The 18,283-nt window shown below is 45.6% G+C and overlaps 1 protein-coding gene across 1 annotated transcript in view; it reads right to left on the bottom strand.

The window, feature by feature from the left end:
- The window catches only part of Ddx46 (DEAD-box helicase 46), a 41,383-nt gene extending 23,100 nt beyond the window's left edge, over window positions 1-18,283 (bottom strand). Inside the window, exons 1-7 of the mRNA XM_021215574.2 lie at window positions 18,104-18,283; window positions 15,174-15,362; window positions 13,505-13,648; window positions 7,582-7,678; window positions 4,955-5,120; window positions 2,308-2,459; window positions 234-347 (exon numbers count right to left, since the gene is read on the bottom strand). Of these exons, the coding sequence (XP_021071233.1) occupies window positions 234-347; window positions 2,308-2,459; window positions 4,955-5,120; window positions 7,582-7,678; window positions 13,505-13,648; window positions 15,174-15,362; window positions 18,104-18,120 (879 nt within the window). The 5' untranslated portion in view covers window positions 18,121-18,283. The remainder of the gene's footprint in view (window positions 1-233; window positions 348-2,307; window positions 2,460-4,954; window positions 5,121-7,581; window positions 7,679-13,504; window positions 13,649-15,173; window positions 15,363-18,103) is intronic.

Here is an 18,283-nt window from a genome sequence, read left to right as displayed (position 1 = left end):
GTTCAGCACTTCTTTTCCCGTGTTCCCTCCTGACATGGGCCAATAAAGAGGAGGAGATGAAAAGGTAGGGTACAACAAAGAGGAAAAAAACAGAATCCTCGACAACCCCACCCAGTCGAAGCAGTGCTGATCTGCAAGCAGCAGGGATCCCAGTGTCTGCGTGACTGCAAAGCTCAGTATCAAGGCTTTACTGTCGTTGCCCCTAGGACGTGGTCATGGACAGGTGGCCTCACCTCCATGGCATCCTGGTCATTCTCCATGAGTTCCCCTTTCTTCTTATCCGCGTCTACTACTGCTTTCTTGGTTGTTACCACAGTGACAACTTTCGTGACTGTTGGCCCAGACTTCTAAAATAAAGAAGGATTAAAATATTTTGCAAGTTAAAAAAATAAAAATAAAGAGGTTTTAAAATATTAAGAACACTAAATCCAAGAAATGATAAATCTCACAATTTGTAATGCCAACTACCATGATTACGTTTTTAATGGAGAAGCGCGCTGCACTTGTCTTGTGGGAACTTTTCTTTCTTTCTTTTTTTTTTTTTAAAAAAGATTTATTTATTTATTATATGTAAGTACACTGTAGCTGTCTTAAGACACTCCAGAAGAGGGCGTCAGATCTTGTTATGGATGGTTATGAGCCACCATGTGGTTGCTGGGATTTGAACTCCGGACCCTCGGAAGAGCAGTCGGGTGCTCTTACCCACTGAGCCATCTCACCAGCCCTTGTGGGAACTTTTCAATGCGACTGCATGACGGTTCAGATACATTCACACACATACCCAGAACTGACTGTACAACATGTACGTGTTCATAACATTCTCAAAATGTACTTTTATATGCACCCTGCACGGGTGCTTTGCCTGAGAAGGACAAAGACCAATGTCCTCTGTGAGTCACCGTATGGGTACTGAGAACTGAAGCTGGGTTTGTTAGAATAGCAGGATGTTCTCTTAACCACGTCTCCAGGCCCAACATGAGACACTTCACTACAAAAACAGACTCATTTCGCACCATCACATATATTTTTAAAATTCTACTAAATGTCATGTTTCACTCATTAGACAACCGGGCATGTTCTGAGGAGCTTCAATCAATCAACAAAGCACACTGAGGCCCTGCTTCCGATGCCTTAAACGAAACTTTCTTTTTTTTTTTTTTTTTTTTTTTAAAAAAGATTTATTTATTTATTATATGTAAGTACACTGTAGCTGTCTTCAGATACTCCAGAAGAGGGCGTCAGATCTTGTTACGGATGGTTATGAGCCACCATGTGGTTGCTGGGATTTGAACTCTGGACCTTTGGAAGAACAGTCGGGTGCTCTTACCCACTGAGCCATCTCACCAGCCCTAAACGAAACTTTCAATGCTTTTGTTTTTCAAGTACCCTTCAGCCACAAAAAGAAAAAAAAAATGGCATCCTTTTAAAAGTGGTATTAATTTATGTGTATACTTATGTGTCTGTGGACCATGTGGACATGTGGTCCCTGCTGACAACCAAAAGAGGGGGTGGGAATCCCCTAAAACTGGACTTTCAAGTGAGCTACCATGTGAGGTCTGGGAATCAAACCTGGACATGGAAGAACAGTCGGTGCTCTTTGTTATTGTTGTTGCTGTTTTTTGAGACAGGGTCTCTCTGTGTAGCCCTGGCTGTCCTGGAACTCACTCTGTAGACCAGGCCAGCCTCCAATTCAGAAATCCACCTGCCTCTGCCTCCCAAGTGTCAGGATTAAAGGCATGTGCCACCACACCCGGCCAGGACTACATTCTTTTTTTTTTTTTTTTAAAGATTTATTTATTTTATTTATGTGAGTACACTGTCACACCAGAAAAGGGCATCAGATCCCATTACAGATGTTTGTGAGCTACCATGTGGTTGCTGGGAATTGAACTCAGAACCTCTGGAAGAGCAGCCAGTGCCACCACGCCCAGCAGGAGCATACTCTTGCAAGTTATCCCCTGACAGCCACACCCCCAGGCACACTGTGGTATGCACATGTCCCCTACCCCAAAACACACATCACCTAGGAAATAAATGCAATGAAAACAACTTAATACAGTGTTCTCTTTTTTGGTTTCAAGACAGTCTCCATACCTAGACCTGACTGTCCTGAAACGCACTCTGCAGACCAGGCTGGCCTGAAACTCAGAGATCTGCCTCTGCTCCCTAGTTGCCAGGATTAAAGCCGTACTCCACCGGCCCTACACTAGAGCCTAGGTTTCTTTGAGACCACTTAAGGTCAAAATGCTCTTAACTTTTAATCATGTAGGTCAGAGAGGTGGGTGAGCAATGCTGGCTGCCGCGTACCTTCTCATTCCCTGCGCCGCCTTTCACGCTCCTCATGTTAAATTTTTTTACTTCTTCCTTCACTTCTTCCATGTAGGCGTCTAACGGGTCAAGCTCCTCGTCCTCCATTTCAGTCCCTTCCTTCTCAGCCTCGGCAGGATCATCTTCATCATCTAAAACAGCAGAGCCACTTGTCCGTGAAACGCGCAGTGGGTAAAAGCGCTTGCTGCACAGCCCGACTATGCGAGGCAAGCCCACAGCCCACAGCGGACAGAGAAACAGACCCTGCAGGCTGCCCTCTGCAAGTGAGCACGGGTGTATGAACACACTCGCACAGAGGCACACGAATACACTTATAATTACTCATTCTAGATGGCCACGTCCGTCCGTCCTGTCCCCCCCCCCCCCGTCACTTCTCTCCCACTGGGCAAAAATCGCTCTATAGCTCGTACAGCTCAAGTGCTCACACCTGGAAGGTCTTACATTTCTAATATTCATGTATTACTGTTATATGACAGTGAACAACAACAAAAATACTAGCAAATCACTCAAATGAAGAGTAGTAAAAGAATATGCTTGAAAGTATTTCTAGAGTTGAGGACACACAGCTAGCTCACCAGTAGAGCAGTTTTTCTAGTATGCATTAGGCTGTGGGCCAGATTTTCCAACATACAAAAAACACACCCACACCCCACAGTTCTAGATATTATATTAAATACTTTATCTGATAAAATGATATTCCTTTTTCTCACTCCCCACTCTGGACACATATATGGTGGCCACAGTCAATTTAGGCCATCATCATTCAGGTGCTATGCATCTTTGTGTTAGAGACAGTCTCTTGTTTCACTTGGCCGGAAACTTAGCACTTAAGCTAGGCTGCTGGGCAGTCCCAGGAATGCCCTGCTCTCTGGGCCTGCAGCACTGGGTGCCAGGGCAGCTCGATGCTTTCCTTCTCACGGGGGTTCAAGGAAGGAAACACGACTCAGGTCCTCATGCTTGCACAGCAGAACCTACCTTACAGCCATTTCAAGTCCCTAGAGGACACTTTCATTATTTTTCCTTCAAGTATCTTTGGATGACACTCTTCCCATCATGATCAATTATAAACAGAAAATGGATCACAGTTCTGCTTTCCTGTAAGATACCACTTTACCAAAACCTTAAGAGTTAAAATCAGAAAGGAAACGGCGAGCGCTCTGACAGCACAGACTAAGCCGGGGTTCAGGCCTCAGAACCACAGAAGCCAGATAGGAGAACGGTCTCTCCTCGTGTATACAGAAGAGAAAGGTTCTCTCCTCAGGTATACATGCAGGAGGTGCATTTGTAACAGATGAGCAACATGTCTGGGCACCGCCTCAGTGTTTGCCATCAGAAGGTGGGGCTGATACCCTGCTGCTCTGGACCGTGGTGAACCTCTCACCGACAGTCCTACTGGCAGCAGACACATCCGCACCACCCCACCCCCACCCCCACCCCCTGCTACATCTGTAAGTGCAGAACTGCGCTCCCTCAAGTCAAATCAGTGATCCTTACCTGAGGCTACTCTACAATTGATACATTAGCATCTACTGAAGGGAGCACTTAAGTCCCCATTCGGCAAGGCACAGTTGCTTACACCTACAGTCCGGACTGCTAGGGCCCCTTGCATGCAGGAGCTCTAGGCCAGCTTGGACAGCAGTCAGACCCTGTATCTAGAACTACAAGAATCTCAGTATGAGTCTGGCACATCAAACGTCTAACAACGGCACAAGCCATGATCCCGGGATTTGGAGACTGAAACAGAGAATCACAAACTCAAGGCTTGCTGGGTAAGGAAGAGGAACTCTGCCTTAAACTGGAAAACAAAAATACTTCCAGGTACAGTGGCACCCCCCTTCAATCCCAGCACATGGGAGGCAGAGTTCAAGGCCAGCCTGGTCTGCATAGGGAATTCTAGGGTAGGGAGAGCTAACACAGTGAGGCCCTGTCCCATACACATACTGAGTTAATACTCAGCCATGTAAAACAGAGTGGAACATGCTACAGTACGAACCTTCAAGACAGGATGCCAAATTAAAAAGTCAGACACATAAAAAAAAAAGAAAACAAAAAAAAAAAAAAAAAAAAAAAAAAAAGTCAGACACAGAGAGCTAGGCATGGTGCCACACGCCTTCAATCCCAGCACTTGGGAGGCTAAGACAGGTAGATTTCTGAGTTTGAGGCCAACCTGGTCTTCAGAGTGAGTTCTAGGACAGCCAGGGCTACACAGAGAAATGCTGTCTTAGAGGGGTAAAAATACCCAGACAAAGGAAGAAACAAATAGCATGACTGCACCTTAGGAACTCGAGCAAATTCTCATCTGTGACAGAAAGCAGTGTGAGGTGCAGGCCCGGGGGAGATAGGACAGTGAGATCTTTAATGCGCAGTTTCTACCTGGGATGACAAAAGAGCTCTGGCAGTGGACAGCAGCAGTGGCCACACAGTGAAGAACAGGCTGGGAATAGGTACACAGCATTCTATGCTTGAAACGGTTACAGCAGGACTAGGGAGGTAACCTGGTGCTTGGGCATCTGCTGAACATGCACAAAGCGCAGGCTCTAGCCCTCAGTTTGACAGGGCGATGTAAACACAACATCTGCAGATTTGCCATGGTGCACAGCAGGCGCCGCCCGCAGCCCAGACCTACCATCGTCATCCTCCAAGCTCCACTTCTTCCCCTGCTTCATCTCCTCAATCTCCTTCTTCAGCTCCCCTATGTTCTCCATCGCTTTCTTACGCTGCTCTTCACGCCATTTTTCAACTCTTTCTTTCCGTTTTCTCATTTCTTCTTCCAGCTTATTCTGGTCAAAATTCTTTGGGGAGAGAAGAAGAGGGAAAATCAAAATGAGAATCAGCAGGTATGCTCCACATGCGATTTTAAATAAACTCTCCAAAATATAAAAAGAAAAACAGACTATATAAATCCTTACACACAAAATAGATTTAGTGTTCACCATCCTTCTTATGCTCCTATTGTATTAAAAGCAAGGCCAATGGGACGCCTTAGTAAATAAAGGCACTTGCTGCAAAGCCTGAATCTGAATTTAACCCCAATCCCTCACATGGTGGAAGTAGAGAACTAACTCTTTGAAGGTTAATGGACCACCACACTTATGCACATAATGCCATGTGTGTAATTCCCACAAAAAAATGTAATAAAAAAAAATTAAAACAAAGCCAGACCTGGTCATTAGCACCTGTAATCACAGGGAGCTAGGGCTAGTTCTAGGCCAGCCTGAGCTACATACAACAAGACCAAGAGACAGACGGACAGACAGACAGACAGAGACAGGGAGGGAGAGAGGGGTGCAGTGAGGAACAGAGGGATGGAAAGAAAGTAGAGAAGAGACACAGGAAAAGTACTTTATAAAGAAAGCCAAATGGTGGGGCTGGAGAGTTGGTTCAGCGGTTATGAGCACTGACTTCTCTTCCAGAGGTCTCAACGTTGATTCCCAGTGCACACATGGTAGCTCACAACCATCTGTAACTCCAATTCTAGAGGACCTGGCACCCTATGCAGGTGGCACCAGGCACAAGTGGTACAAAGACATACACATGAAATAATACAAAACATAATAAAAACATTCATATGACTACTTGCTGCAGGATACGGAATCACAGTTAACACCAAGATTATGTCATTTAACTGAATGAATCCCTGTTTTCTAGTTGTGGCATGGCTCAGCCCTTGCACCCATGTTTGAAAATGATGTCTAATTGATTGGCAGACAAAGTGACAAATCAGAGAAAGATTTGACAGACTAGGCTCTGCCCAACTCTCACAAGAAGAAAGGAAAGGGAGCTACATGAGGAAGCAGTGCCCAGGAAGGAGGAGAGGGACAGTCTTACCAGCAGTTGGACAGAGACAGGTTGAAGAGAGAACAAACTCGACACAAGCGAAGACAGATAAGCCAGACAATAAGGAACCAGAACATTAGAACAGATACACAGAATTAGTTTCAGGCCAAGCAGAGCTATGCAGTGAGAAACTGAAAGAAGCCACATCAAATCAGTCAGCTCAGAGAGGACCCAGAACAGCTGAGTTGAACCAGCCAGCCAGATTCAGAAAGAACTAGAAAGGGTGAGCTTACTCAGCAGCAAGCCTCAGAGGCTGAAGACACCCTAGGCCTAGATTAGATTGTACGGAGGCCGGCTGCTTCCAGGACAAGGCCTGGGATAGCAGACGGAGGCAGTAAGACTCGGAGACAATGGCACCAGTGGGGGCTGGAGAGATGGCTTAGGGGTGAAGAGCACTGTCTACTCATCCAGAGGTCCTGAGTTCAATCCCCAGCAACCACATGGTGGCTCACAACCATCTCTAATGGGATCCGATACCCTCTTCTGGCAGGAGGTGTACATGCTGATAGAACACTTATATGTAAAATAAGTAAATATGGGGCTGGTGAGGTGGCTCAGTGGGTAAGAGCACCCGACTGCTCTTCCGAAGGTCTGGAGTTCAAATCCCAGCAACCACATGGTGGCTCATAACCATCNGTAACAAGATCTGACGCCCTCTTCTGGAGTGTCTGAAGACAGCTACAGTGTACTTACATATAATAAATAAATAAATCTTAAAAAAATAAAAAAAAAGTATACAAAAAAAAGTAAATAAACCTAAAAAAAACTTAAAAAAAAAAAAAAAAAAACTACAGCAGTGGAATAAAAGTTACTTTACAATTATCAACCACATCCTACTATATTGATGGAAATAGAAATAGAATTTGGCGTCCCCACATGAGCGGGGTAAGGAAAAGTACACACTGCTGTGCGCCTCAGCCCTTTCGCTTTTGTTTATTTACATGTGCATATCTAGGTGGGCACACATGCTCGAGTGCAGTGTCAGGGAAGGTGTGAGTATCCCTTCCTTTCCTCTTTCTTCCCTTCACGTGGGCTCCTTGATTCAATCACAGGTCTCTGTGACAACCGCTTTCCTGTTAAACCACTCTGCTGATCCTACATGCCTAGACAGTTGGGTCTAAACTTATATATACTGTTTAGGCCAATTGCTTACTATAAACACAGACTGATCACACTTTTTAAGTAAAAATAGGTAACGGAGAAGTAATTCTGGGCTGAGTGAGATGGGGCACACCTTTAGTTCCAGCACTCAGGAGGCTGAGGCAGGTGGATCTCTGTGAGTCTGAGGCCAGCCTGGTCTGCACAGCAAGTCCACAACAGCCAGGGCTGCACAGAGAAGCCTTGTCGTAGAAAAGGAAAGGAAAGAAAGAATTGTTGTGCAGACATGTCTGCAGCCCCCGGGGCCAGCTGACCTACCCCAGCATCCTTCTCCTTCTCGTCCTCCTTGTCATCCTTGTCCTTTTTCTTCTCCTTGGTGCTGTCCCCACCTTCTGCTTTCTCTTTGGACCTAGACCTACCAAAGAATAGAGAGAGTAAGAGAACGTCCTCTCGGCAACCATCTGGTCACGTGTGTTGTGGAGGTCAGGAGAGAGCATGCAGGAGGCAGGTCTCTCCTATACCTGCACCAGGGACCAAACTCAGCTCGAGCCACAGCAGCAAGCATCTTTATCACCAACTCATCTTGAAGTCCTATGATACTAATTTTAAGATTATTTAATAGAAAAAAAATTAAAAAATAAAATAAAAAGATTATTTAATAGATATGGATCTCATTTTCTTATTTCTCCAATAATCAACACATTCCCATATTCAATAACAAATATCTTGGTACATGAGAAAAGTGAGTCTTTTATAGAAAATATTACTAAACATCTGGAAATTTGAGAAAAATAATTACAAAATTTAGACAGGATAGAAAAATTTTAGAAATTCACACATATAGTAATACTCAAAATCACAAGGGGCTTTATTTACATTTACGTCTAATAAGAAAATGGCTGAATTTTAATGATATAAAATTAATTGTTGTTGGGGTAGAGAGATGGCTCAGCCGTTACGTGTACTGTTGCTCTTAAATAAGACCCAAGTTCAGCTCCCAGCAACCCTACAGAGCATACATCCATCCACTGGAAACAACAGTTCCAGGGGAATCCCTACAGCTTCTGCAGGTACTGCATGCATATGGAATGCAAACATACATGCAGGCAAAATACTTACATACATTAAAAAAAAAAGCAAGCAATCTCTCCCCTTCACGATTGGTGTTTCTGAGTGATTTCTAGATATCCCTTCAGGTTTGAAAAGGATACTCAGAGATGAAAAAGATATTCTTCAAAATAAAATTCCCTAAGAATCATCAGATAATATACCCCCCCGACCCCCTACCCCCCTGACCACCACCCCCAGGTCGCTGAATTTGTCCTTCGTTCTGCCCAGGACAGCTTTCTGTGAGCACACTAAGGCTCCTATTTTACTACACAACAATAAGCAGCACTAGCACCATTTATCTTTAGTTTTCTCAAGACAGGGTTTCTCTATGTAGCCTGGGCTGCCCTGGAACTTGCTCTGTAGACCAGGCCGGCCTCTAACTCACCATGTATCTTAAGCTCACTGCAATGTAAGCTGACATTCACCAAATGCTGTGTGAATGCGTCCGTCCCCATGTTTGTCATGTTCCTTCGCTGATCTGCCTGTGCTCCTCTACGGACACCTGACACTGTCCAAGACTGCAGCCTGCCGAGTGTCCCTATGGGCGAGCACAGGAGTCTTCCTACCATCTTTTCAGATAATGTCCTTTGTACTTCTAATGTGCAGTCACGAGTCATATGTAGGTGTGTGTGGCACTCAGAATAAAATAAACAAGCTATAAGCTAGGCGGGGAATGAGCCAAAGATTACCGTCTCATCATTCGTTCAAATGATAAAGTCTCAGAGTCTTATTCTGGGAGCAGAGGCCAGGAGGAAAACCATGAGCACAGAGAAAAAAGCCCTACTACACACCCTCGCCACACTCAGGGAGACACTGCCATAAGGACATTTGGTAAGACACTGAAGGGCTGATCCTTACATGTGCACACATACCAGACACAGACAGACACACACACAACACATTCTAAAAGAAGAAACTGGTAGGTGGTGTTGCTAGAAGGTGGAGGCAGGTGGATCTCTGTGAGTTCAAGACCAATCTGGTCAACAGAGCAAGTTCCAGGACAGCTTTACAGAGAAACTCTGTCTCCCAAAACCAAAAACATTGATTAAACCTTTTTTCTAGACTAAAATATGACTTTTCTCCTTTCCTCTTATTAATATATATAGTACTGCACTAATTCTCCAATTTTCTAATGTTAAAATAATTTCCCTTTCTTGAAGTAACTCAATTTGCTCTTTATGCTACTTATCTGTTTTTTTGTTTTTATATTTTTGGTTTTTCGAGACAGGGTTTCTCTGTATAGCCCTAGTTGTCCTGGAACTCACTCTGTAGACCAGGCTGGCCTCAAACTCAGAAATCTGCCTGCCTCTGACTCCCAAGTGCTGGGATTCAAAGCACCACCACGATCAGCCTTATTTTTTGTTTTTTTAAAGATTTATTTTATATTTTATTTATATGAGTACACTGTAGCTGTGTGTATATACATATACATACACACACACACACACACACACACATATATATATATATATATATATATATATAGAGAGAGAGAGAGAGAGAGAGAGAGAGAGAGAGTTGTGTGTGTGTGTGTGTGTGTGTGTGTGTGTGTGTTGTATTTCCCCTATGTCACCTTTGTCAGGTGTTTATTTTTGTTGGCTTTTTATTTATTTATTTATTTATTTATTTTTGAGACAAGATTTCTCTGTGTAGCCCTTGCTGTACTGAATTAGTACTGGTCTGGACTGCACAGATCTCCCTGCCTCTTTGCACCCCGCTCAGTGCCAAGGTTGAAAGTGGGCACCACCAGACCCAGAATCAGGCTTCTTCTTAATTCCTACAATCGTTATTTATCACAAGTACAAACTGAAAACCCCTAATCTGAAAGGCAAACTCTGAAACTTTATGTGTCCATCACATCTCAAATAGAAAATTTCACATCCCACTGCACACACCAGGTTGCACCCCCCCCCCCAAAAGCACAGTTTAAAGCTACCTTCTGAGGGAGGGGTGGAGCCTTCTGGGAGGGCACTGTTCAGCCTGTGCATGGCACTGCATCAATCCCCAGCAGTGCACAAACACACGTTACAGAAATCCTATTCCAGGGAGACATACGTAAAGATGTCCACAAAAAAATAAACTCTGTGGCTAGACACCGAGAGCATTCCCAAGATCTCTCTCATTGCACATATATATATAAAACAAAACACAGAAGTCCCAAACTAAAGACACTTCTAGTCTCAAGCCTTTTAGACAAGAAATATTCAACCAGTATCAAGTTAAAAAACAACAACAACGAAGTCCATATAAATGAAGTTTTCTAAGAGAAATAGTCCAAAAGGAAGAAAAAATAAAAATAAAGATGGTATTCAGCCTGGGAAAGAGGATCAGGGTCGTCAAGAGCACATGTTGCTCTTACGAACACCCTCAGGCTCGGTTCCCAGCACCCACATCAGGGATGACTCCTAGTGCAGAGATCTTATACCCTCTTCTGACCTCAGCACAAAGCACACATGTGGTACACACACATACACACAAACACACACACACACATACATGCAGAACACTGCATACATAAAAAATTAAATAAAAAAATTTTTGTAAGCTTTGAATACATACTTCAGAAAAGAAATCTAAATGGCCAGTAAAGATGCAAAAAACATCCAACATGACTAGCAATCAAGAGAACTGCACATGAAAGCCACAGTAAGCCCTCTCTCCCTCAGGAAGCCAACAGTCAGCTCTTAATCTTCTCTCCATAATAAAATTCTTTCCAATTCCCAAAATAAAAAAATCTACACTATAATCGCATATCTAACCAACTGGCAGAAACATAAAGACTGGCAATTTTAGACACTGGGATGGCATGGACCAAGAGAATTCTCTCACACTGTGGTGGGGTAGAAGGGCAAACTCACTAGAAAGAAACCTGCGGCCATCACCAAGTTAAAGCAGAGCTGTGTCTATGGCCACAGTCTCCCTTCTAGATGCATTGCCTAGGAATGCTCATGCACAGATGTGTTAGGGCACGTGCCGAGACCCTGGCTCAAAAAGCCATAAGCCATGGATATAGCTCAGGAAGAAAGCACCTGCCTATAACATAAAGCACAAGATTTTGGGTTTGATGACAACACTACAGAAAAAAGAAATGAGAAAAAAAAAGCTCAGGGCCCCCAAAGTCTAGCCGCAGACACATCCATTCAATGGCATAGTGAGCTGTGTATCGCAGAACACTATTCAACAACAAAACTGAACCAGCCCAGGCAAACCTCAGACAACACAGCAAAGACCGCAGGACTCCATTCACGTGCCGCTAACACACCAAGTAATCTAAGGGCACACACAGGTGGGAGACAGTAAGGAAAGGTCCACAGTGGCTTCCCCAGGGGAGAGAGCTAACAAAGTGATGCTCACTCAGGAGGCAGAGGGCAGCTTGTGAGGGAGCCAGCACCGCACAGCAAGATCCTCTCAAACAATAAAAGTAGTTAGGATAGGTGAATGGAGTATGAATTTGAAGTAAGTATAAAATGGATGGCCACATCGCCACGACCAAGGTGGAGAGAGAAAACGGGCTAAAGACAGCTTACGGTGAAAGCACTAATAACTGTTCCAGGAGTGGTGTCTCTGGTGTGAGTCCCAGCACCAACATGGAGGCTCACAACCGACCGTGGCTCCCTTTTTAGGGGCTCCCAACTCTTCTGAAATCCAGGGCAGCAGACATGCACATGACGCAGAGACATACATGCAGGCAGACCACCCATACAGACAGGGAGAAAGCTCAGTTTCTGTATGCCTCTGTCTTGCTTGCTTTCTTTTCCTTTTCTTGGTTTTGTTATTGTTGTTGTTGTTATTGTTTAAGCCAGGTTTTCTCTGCAGAGCCCTGGCTGTTCTGGAACATTCTAACTGTGTAGACCAGGCTGACATCAAACCCAGAGATCCACCTGCCTCTGCCTCCTAAGTGCTAGGATCCAGGCTTATTTTTAATTTCAAAAAACCCCAACAGTATTACATTGGCCTTGGTAAAATAAAAGTACAACTTACAAAGTAAAACAAACAACACTGGGGAGATGCCAACACTGGATAAAACAGGAAACAGGTGAGCATCAACACAGCATACCCGTGGTTTCAATAAGCAGTGTTACCGGGTGGCAGGAGACTGGAGCTGGAGGGCAAGCACGCTGACCTGACAAGAGGCTTTCAGCCGCATGTTACCAGCATCACAAGAAACATACACACTAACTCTCATAAGCCAAGGCCACACTTTCCCAAACAGCAATTCAATAGGCGCACCATCAAAGTTAAGAAGTTATTGTTGGGGGGCTGGTGAGATGGCTCAGTGGGTAAGAGCACCCAACTGCTCTTCTGAAGGTCCGGAGTTCAAATCCCAGCAACCACATGGTGGCTCACAACCACCCGTAACAAGATCTAATGCCCTCTTCTAGAGTGTCTGAAGACAGCTACAGTGTACTTACATATAATAAATAAATAAATAAATCTTAAAAAAAAAAAAGAAGTTATTGTTGGGCTGCACAGCCAACTCTGCTGGCAAAGAAGTTCAGTTCCCAGCACCCCCAGCAGGTGGCGCACAATACCACAAAAGATGCTTACAAAGCTCTGACCGTTAATAACATACAGCATAAGAGTATAAAACCAGTAGAATCTGCCAGTGTCTAAGTGAATAAGATTCTTGTACCTCCAGTTCCTGGGAATCTGAGGCCTCCTGCCTCCATTGGCACCTACGCCCTTGTACACACCTACACAGGTATGCATAAATCAATTTAAAAAAATATTTTAAAAGTTGTCAGCAAATATCTATTGGAAAAAAGGATCTCAAAGGAAAAAAAAAAACTGAGGCCAAGGATGTAGCTGAACGCAGAGGGCTTACCTCAAATGGTGACCAGCATGCCTGAGACAATAGTCACTGCCCCACAAAAGATGCTAACAGAAGTTCTGACTGTTAATAAATAAGAAATAAGGGTACAGTGTGGAGTGTAAAAACAATAGAATCTGCTATTCTCAACTGAAACATAAGCCTCATAACCTAATAAACATTCTGCCAACACTTCCCAGCAAGTCAAAGTCTGTAGCTACTGATAAGGATGAATTTAAAGGCAGAAAATAAAGGCAGAGGGAAGGAACCTGTACAGTCAGTTCAGTTGGCACAGCAGGCACAGTCTAAGGACGGCGTTACCTATTCTCAGCCTTCTTGGTTTTGCTGCCAGGACTGGAGGACCGGGACCGCCTGCCCCGGCTTCGACTCCTTGAGCGCCTTCTATCTCTGCTCCGAGATCTTCTTCGCTCTCGGCTTCTGTCGCGCTCTCTACTTCTGGAACGCCTGAAAGAAAGAGTTTTCTTTTCTTTTGTGGCCAAAGAGAATCATTATTTCAGACTGTGACTGTCCCACCCCAAAAGGCCTTACAATCATGATCACTGCTGAGGAGAGCCTCACTTAGTTCCCAAATCAGCCGAACAGGACCCAAGGGACCCAGTTCCCACGGGATCGATGGAAACGGGCGGCCACTGGGTCCCACAGTGAGGTTTGCTAACACAGCAGGCTGTAATAGACACAAAGTTCAGACAGCCTACAGCCAGGGCTGCAGCTCAGCCCCGGAGCACTGGCTGAGCGAGTCAAGCCCCTCATCTCAGCAAGGGCAAGTGTCGCAGAGGGGCAGCCTGAGCCTTCTTGAGGACATGGACAGACCTGGCTCAGAGATCAGAATCTTAAGACTAAGAGGTGATATTTCTTCCCTAGAGCTGCTAGTTACCACAGGACACAGGGCAGACCCCCCCCAACTCCTTAGACCCCATGTTCCTCAACTAGACAATATGAAGAATCACTCTATAATCTCCAGTCTTGCTCCTGTTGTTGAGTCTCACTGACTTGAACACCAGGGGTCCACCTGCCTCTGACTCCCCAGCTCTGGGATTAGAAGACGCAACCACATCCAGCCTCAAAATCCTCGACCTAAAATTTGCAATTTTATTTTCACATAAAGTCAGAGATCAGCATGGGAGAGGGGCGGGGGCGGGGCACAGAGGCAGGATGGAGCTCTGTGAGTTCCAGGCCAGCCCGGTCTACAGACAAGTTTCAGGACAGCCGGGACTTCACAGAGAAAGGGGGGGTGGTGCTGGGGGGCTGTGAATTTGTGACTTGTTGAGTAGGCTGATTTACTTAACAAGCTCTTGACAGAACTGTGAGAGCTGTCTGAGGGACACATAACAGGAAGGGGAACAAGTCCGCACTGCCATGGGTAACCGCTTCTCTGGAGTGCCAGGTACTAAGACCACAGCATTCTCTTTCCAACCTCCTAAGAAGACAAAGTCCTAGTTTAACAATGTCATGCTTTCTGTTTTTAAAGACATTTTCATGGAGAAAAGTTATAACTATTGACATTGGTGTGAATAAATATGTAAGTAAATGTAAAATAAAAAGGTTGCATGTTTTTCAGTTTAAATCTAAGAACAGTCATTAAATTAGCTTAAAACAGCAAAGAGAGCCCACAGGAACCCTTCCCTGTTTCTTCCCAGGCTCTGCCTTAGTGGCTACTCCTCACACAGGGTCAGCTCTCTTGGGGAGAATCAAACCTGCAGAAGCAGAACACAGTGTCTTACTTTTATCTCTCTCAGGGACTCCAAGGTTCTCTCTGGATTACAGAAAACACAATCTAAAGTTTCCAAGCTTAAAGATACTGTTTAAGACTCTCTTTATAGACATGTCCTGTGCCTAATCAAACAATGGGGGAAAAAGCAGGAGGCCCACAAACGGGCCACTAATTTCCAGACCAGAACACACATTTGGAGAAGCCCAATTTATCCGGGAAGGCCCAGTATCACCGGTTCTGCAGAACTGGACATCTTACCTCAGGCGTTTCCTGTCCCTGGACCGAGATCTTCTCTTGTCCCTACTCCGAGACCTCTCTCTCCTCCGGTCTCTGTCTCTGCTCCGAGAGCGTCTGTCATCCCCACGTTTGCTTCTTTTGTCGGAGGGTGAGCGACTCCTCGATCGACTTCCAGAACGACCTCGAGAGGCTGAGCGTTTGCGGTAGTGGCTACAACAGTATCAAATCCAAGATCAAGCTTAGCAAGCAGCAGTACTCTATTTCTATGTTTAAAGAAAAACTTCACAGAAAAGATACAGACAAGACGAAGTGACATTTTAGAGACCCCTGAAGGAAACATATCCAGGAGCCATGCAGACACGCAGGGGCCTTTCCAGGCAAAAGGCACATGGGTAAACTCATGGGAAGGACTCTAGATTGACCGGCACATGAAGGAACAGCGGCAAGAAGACAGTTACACAAACTAGTCAGTGGGCCAGGAGTGGCGACCACGCCTCAATCTCAGCACTCAGGAGAGAGAAACAAGTCCATTTCTGAGTTCACACCAGTCTTGTCTACACAGTGAAACTCTGTTTCAAAGAAAAGATGAGGAGAGAAGTGGAAAGAGAAGAGGAGAGAAGGGGGAGGGGAGGTGAGTAAAGGGGAGGAGAGAAGGACAGAGGAGAACTCAAGAGCATGCCACAAGACAAGATCAGAGAAAGAGCAAAATACTCAGATATGGAGAACCTCACCGGGTCTTACAATGACTGTCTTTTACTCTGAGTAAGATGAAAAGCTATAGGGCCACATATGGTGGCAGCCCCCCTGTAGTGTTATTAAGGTGTCTCAGCTACTGAGGAAAGATTACTATGTCAATCAGGTTAAGACCAACATGTTCTCATCTCTAAATAAATTTTTTAATTTTTGTGTATGTGTATATACCCGAGTACAAATGTGTGTGTGTGCGTGTGTGTGTGTGTGTGTGTGTGTGTGTGGAACTGGAGTTACAGACAGCTGTGAGCCACGTGGGTGCTAGGAATTGAACCTGGATCCTCTGGAGCAAACCCAGGGCTTTAAACCACTGAGCCACCTCTCCAGCCCCATGAGTAAATATTCTTACAATAAATAACAAAAAAAGAAAAAGTTGCCAGAAGATGTTTAAGCATGACTATTTTTAAAGTTATCACTCAAGAGTTGGATATGCAACGCCAGCACTCGGCAGTGGAGGCAGGGCCACTGGCAGGTTGAGGCCAGCCTTGACTAAGGCAGCCTGTACCCATAAAAACGAAAGTATTGTTGCTGAGCAAAGAACAGGTCAAACGGAGGAGGCAACAGGAGAGAAACCATGAGACTGAAGCAAGCATCCAGCATCAGAGAAGCGCCGCTTAGGTCGGAATAGCGAGGGCAGATGCTGAGAAATACCAACATCTCCAGTGGGGGCAAAACACAGAAGCCCAAAACACCAGCACTGACTCATCTTAATTAGGAATTAAATACCAAGTATGAGGGCAAGAGAGAAGGGCTGGGTGTCTCCACATGGGACCAGAATAAGCAGGAAAGGAAGCTGTGCTGAGAGGAGAGGCCATAGTGGTCCAGTCCATGTTCCGAATGTGTGAGGCCCTGAGATCAGCTCACAGCAGCCTTCCTCACCACCAGTGAAGGCTGCCATTACTAGGAATCAACAATCCATTCGCTTTCTGAGCCTTTCCAGGATCTACCTTCTACTCTCCTTGAAAGCTCAGGATGAGCAGAAGCCAGGCACCGCAGGAAGTACACAGGTAAATGGTTGAAACGGTCTGAGGAGTCTGAATTTCCTCTTGAAAGTAACAGGATCCAATAGATACTAAGTCAAAAAATGGCAAGGTCTTATTGTTATTTTGATTTCAGCAATACAAATATAATAATTATAACGGCAAGATCAAGAAAGGTAATTCAGGAAAGAATCAAGTTGAGGCTGGCTGGACAATTAGCATCAAGCGCCATCTTTAATTCAAAAGACTTCAGGAATGGGGAAACAGAACAGAATCTAACTAGAAGGCGGCAGCGAAGAGAAAAAAGAGAGAGAGAGAGAGAGAGAGAGAGAGAGAGAGAGAGAGAGAGAGAGAGAGAGAGATTGCTTCCAGAACTCTGGGCAGCCAGATGAAGACCAATGCCTTTGAGAGAGTTACAAGACTGTCACAAGAACCGTGGTCACTGACGACACACCCTTTATCCGGATGATGCTACAGGCTTTTTAGATTTGCAAAAATTTCTAGCCGCTCCACTCACACTTGGCTTGTTTCCCTGAACCTAAGTTATAACCCAGTAAAGGGTTGGTAGCATTAAAAAGCAACGCCAAGTTTTCATTCTCCCTACATAGTGAACCACAGTACCTTTCAGACTGGCTACATACATGCCAGTCATCTCATCTTTCAAGATAATAATAACAGCAGTAATAATATCATCATCTACCTCAGGGTCCTGAATCCGTTATTAACACCTAAAGTTTTGAAGACACCGTATGGTGCCCGCGTGAACGGTTTCACAAAGAAGCAATCAACAAAGTAACGAGATCTATCTGCGAAGTTAAATGCCCATGGAACAGGTGGTTTTTGTTGTAACCCAATAAAAGCCAGTCCTGCACACGCTCCTTCTAAATGACTTAGGAAGAGAAGCCCACGCGCGCACGAAGGAACCCAGAGGGGACGCACACAATGCTGGGAAGGCGAAGAGGAAAGGGAGTGAACCGGCTCGGGGTTCACCGGGGGATGAGGCGGGAGGCTCCGTGATGGGCGGGGTGGTGCGGGGGACTGTTCCCGCTCAGGGCTCGACCCGGTGATCGCAAGCTCACGGGAATCGGCTGCCCTGCGCGCCAGCCGCGCCTCGTCGCAGCCCGGGTGACCGGGTCCTCAGCGGCCACACGCGCGGCCACCCGCACCCTCCACCGGCTCGCTCCCCACCGAGCCCAAGAAGCCGCTCGCCCGCGGACTCACCGAGACTCCCGACCCATGCTGCCGGCCAGCAGAAGGCCCGCGCCCTCGGGGACGATGCGCAGGCCTGTGAAGAGGACGAAGGAGGGAGGCAGCAAGCCCTCACGATACCGAGCGAGGACCGGCCCTACGAGATGGACAGAGCCCCAGCACTGACCGCCATCAGAGCGTGGCCAACGAAAA

The sequence above is a fragment of the Mus pahari genome, chromosome 16 (genome assembly GCF_900095145.1).
Source record: "Mus pahari chromosome 16, PAHARI_EIJ_v1.1, whole genome shotgun sequence".
Lineage (NCBI taxonomy): Eukaryota > Metazoa > Chordata > Mammalia > Rodentia > Muridae > Mus > Mus pahari.
Note: the sequence above shows the minus strand (reverse complement) of the source record. Positions and strands in the feature narration are given on the sequence as shown.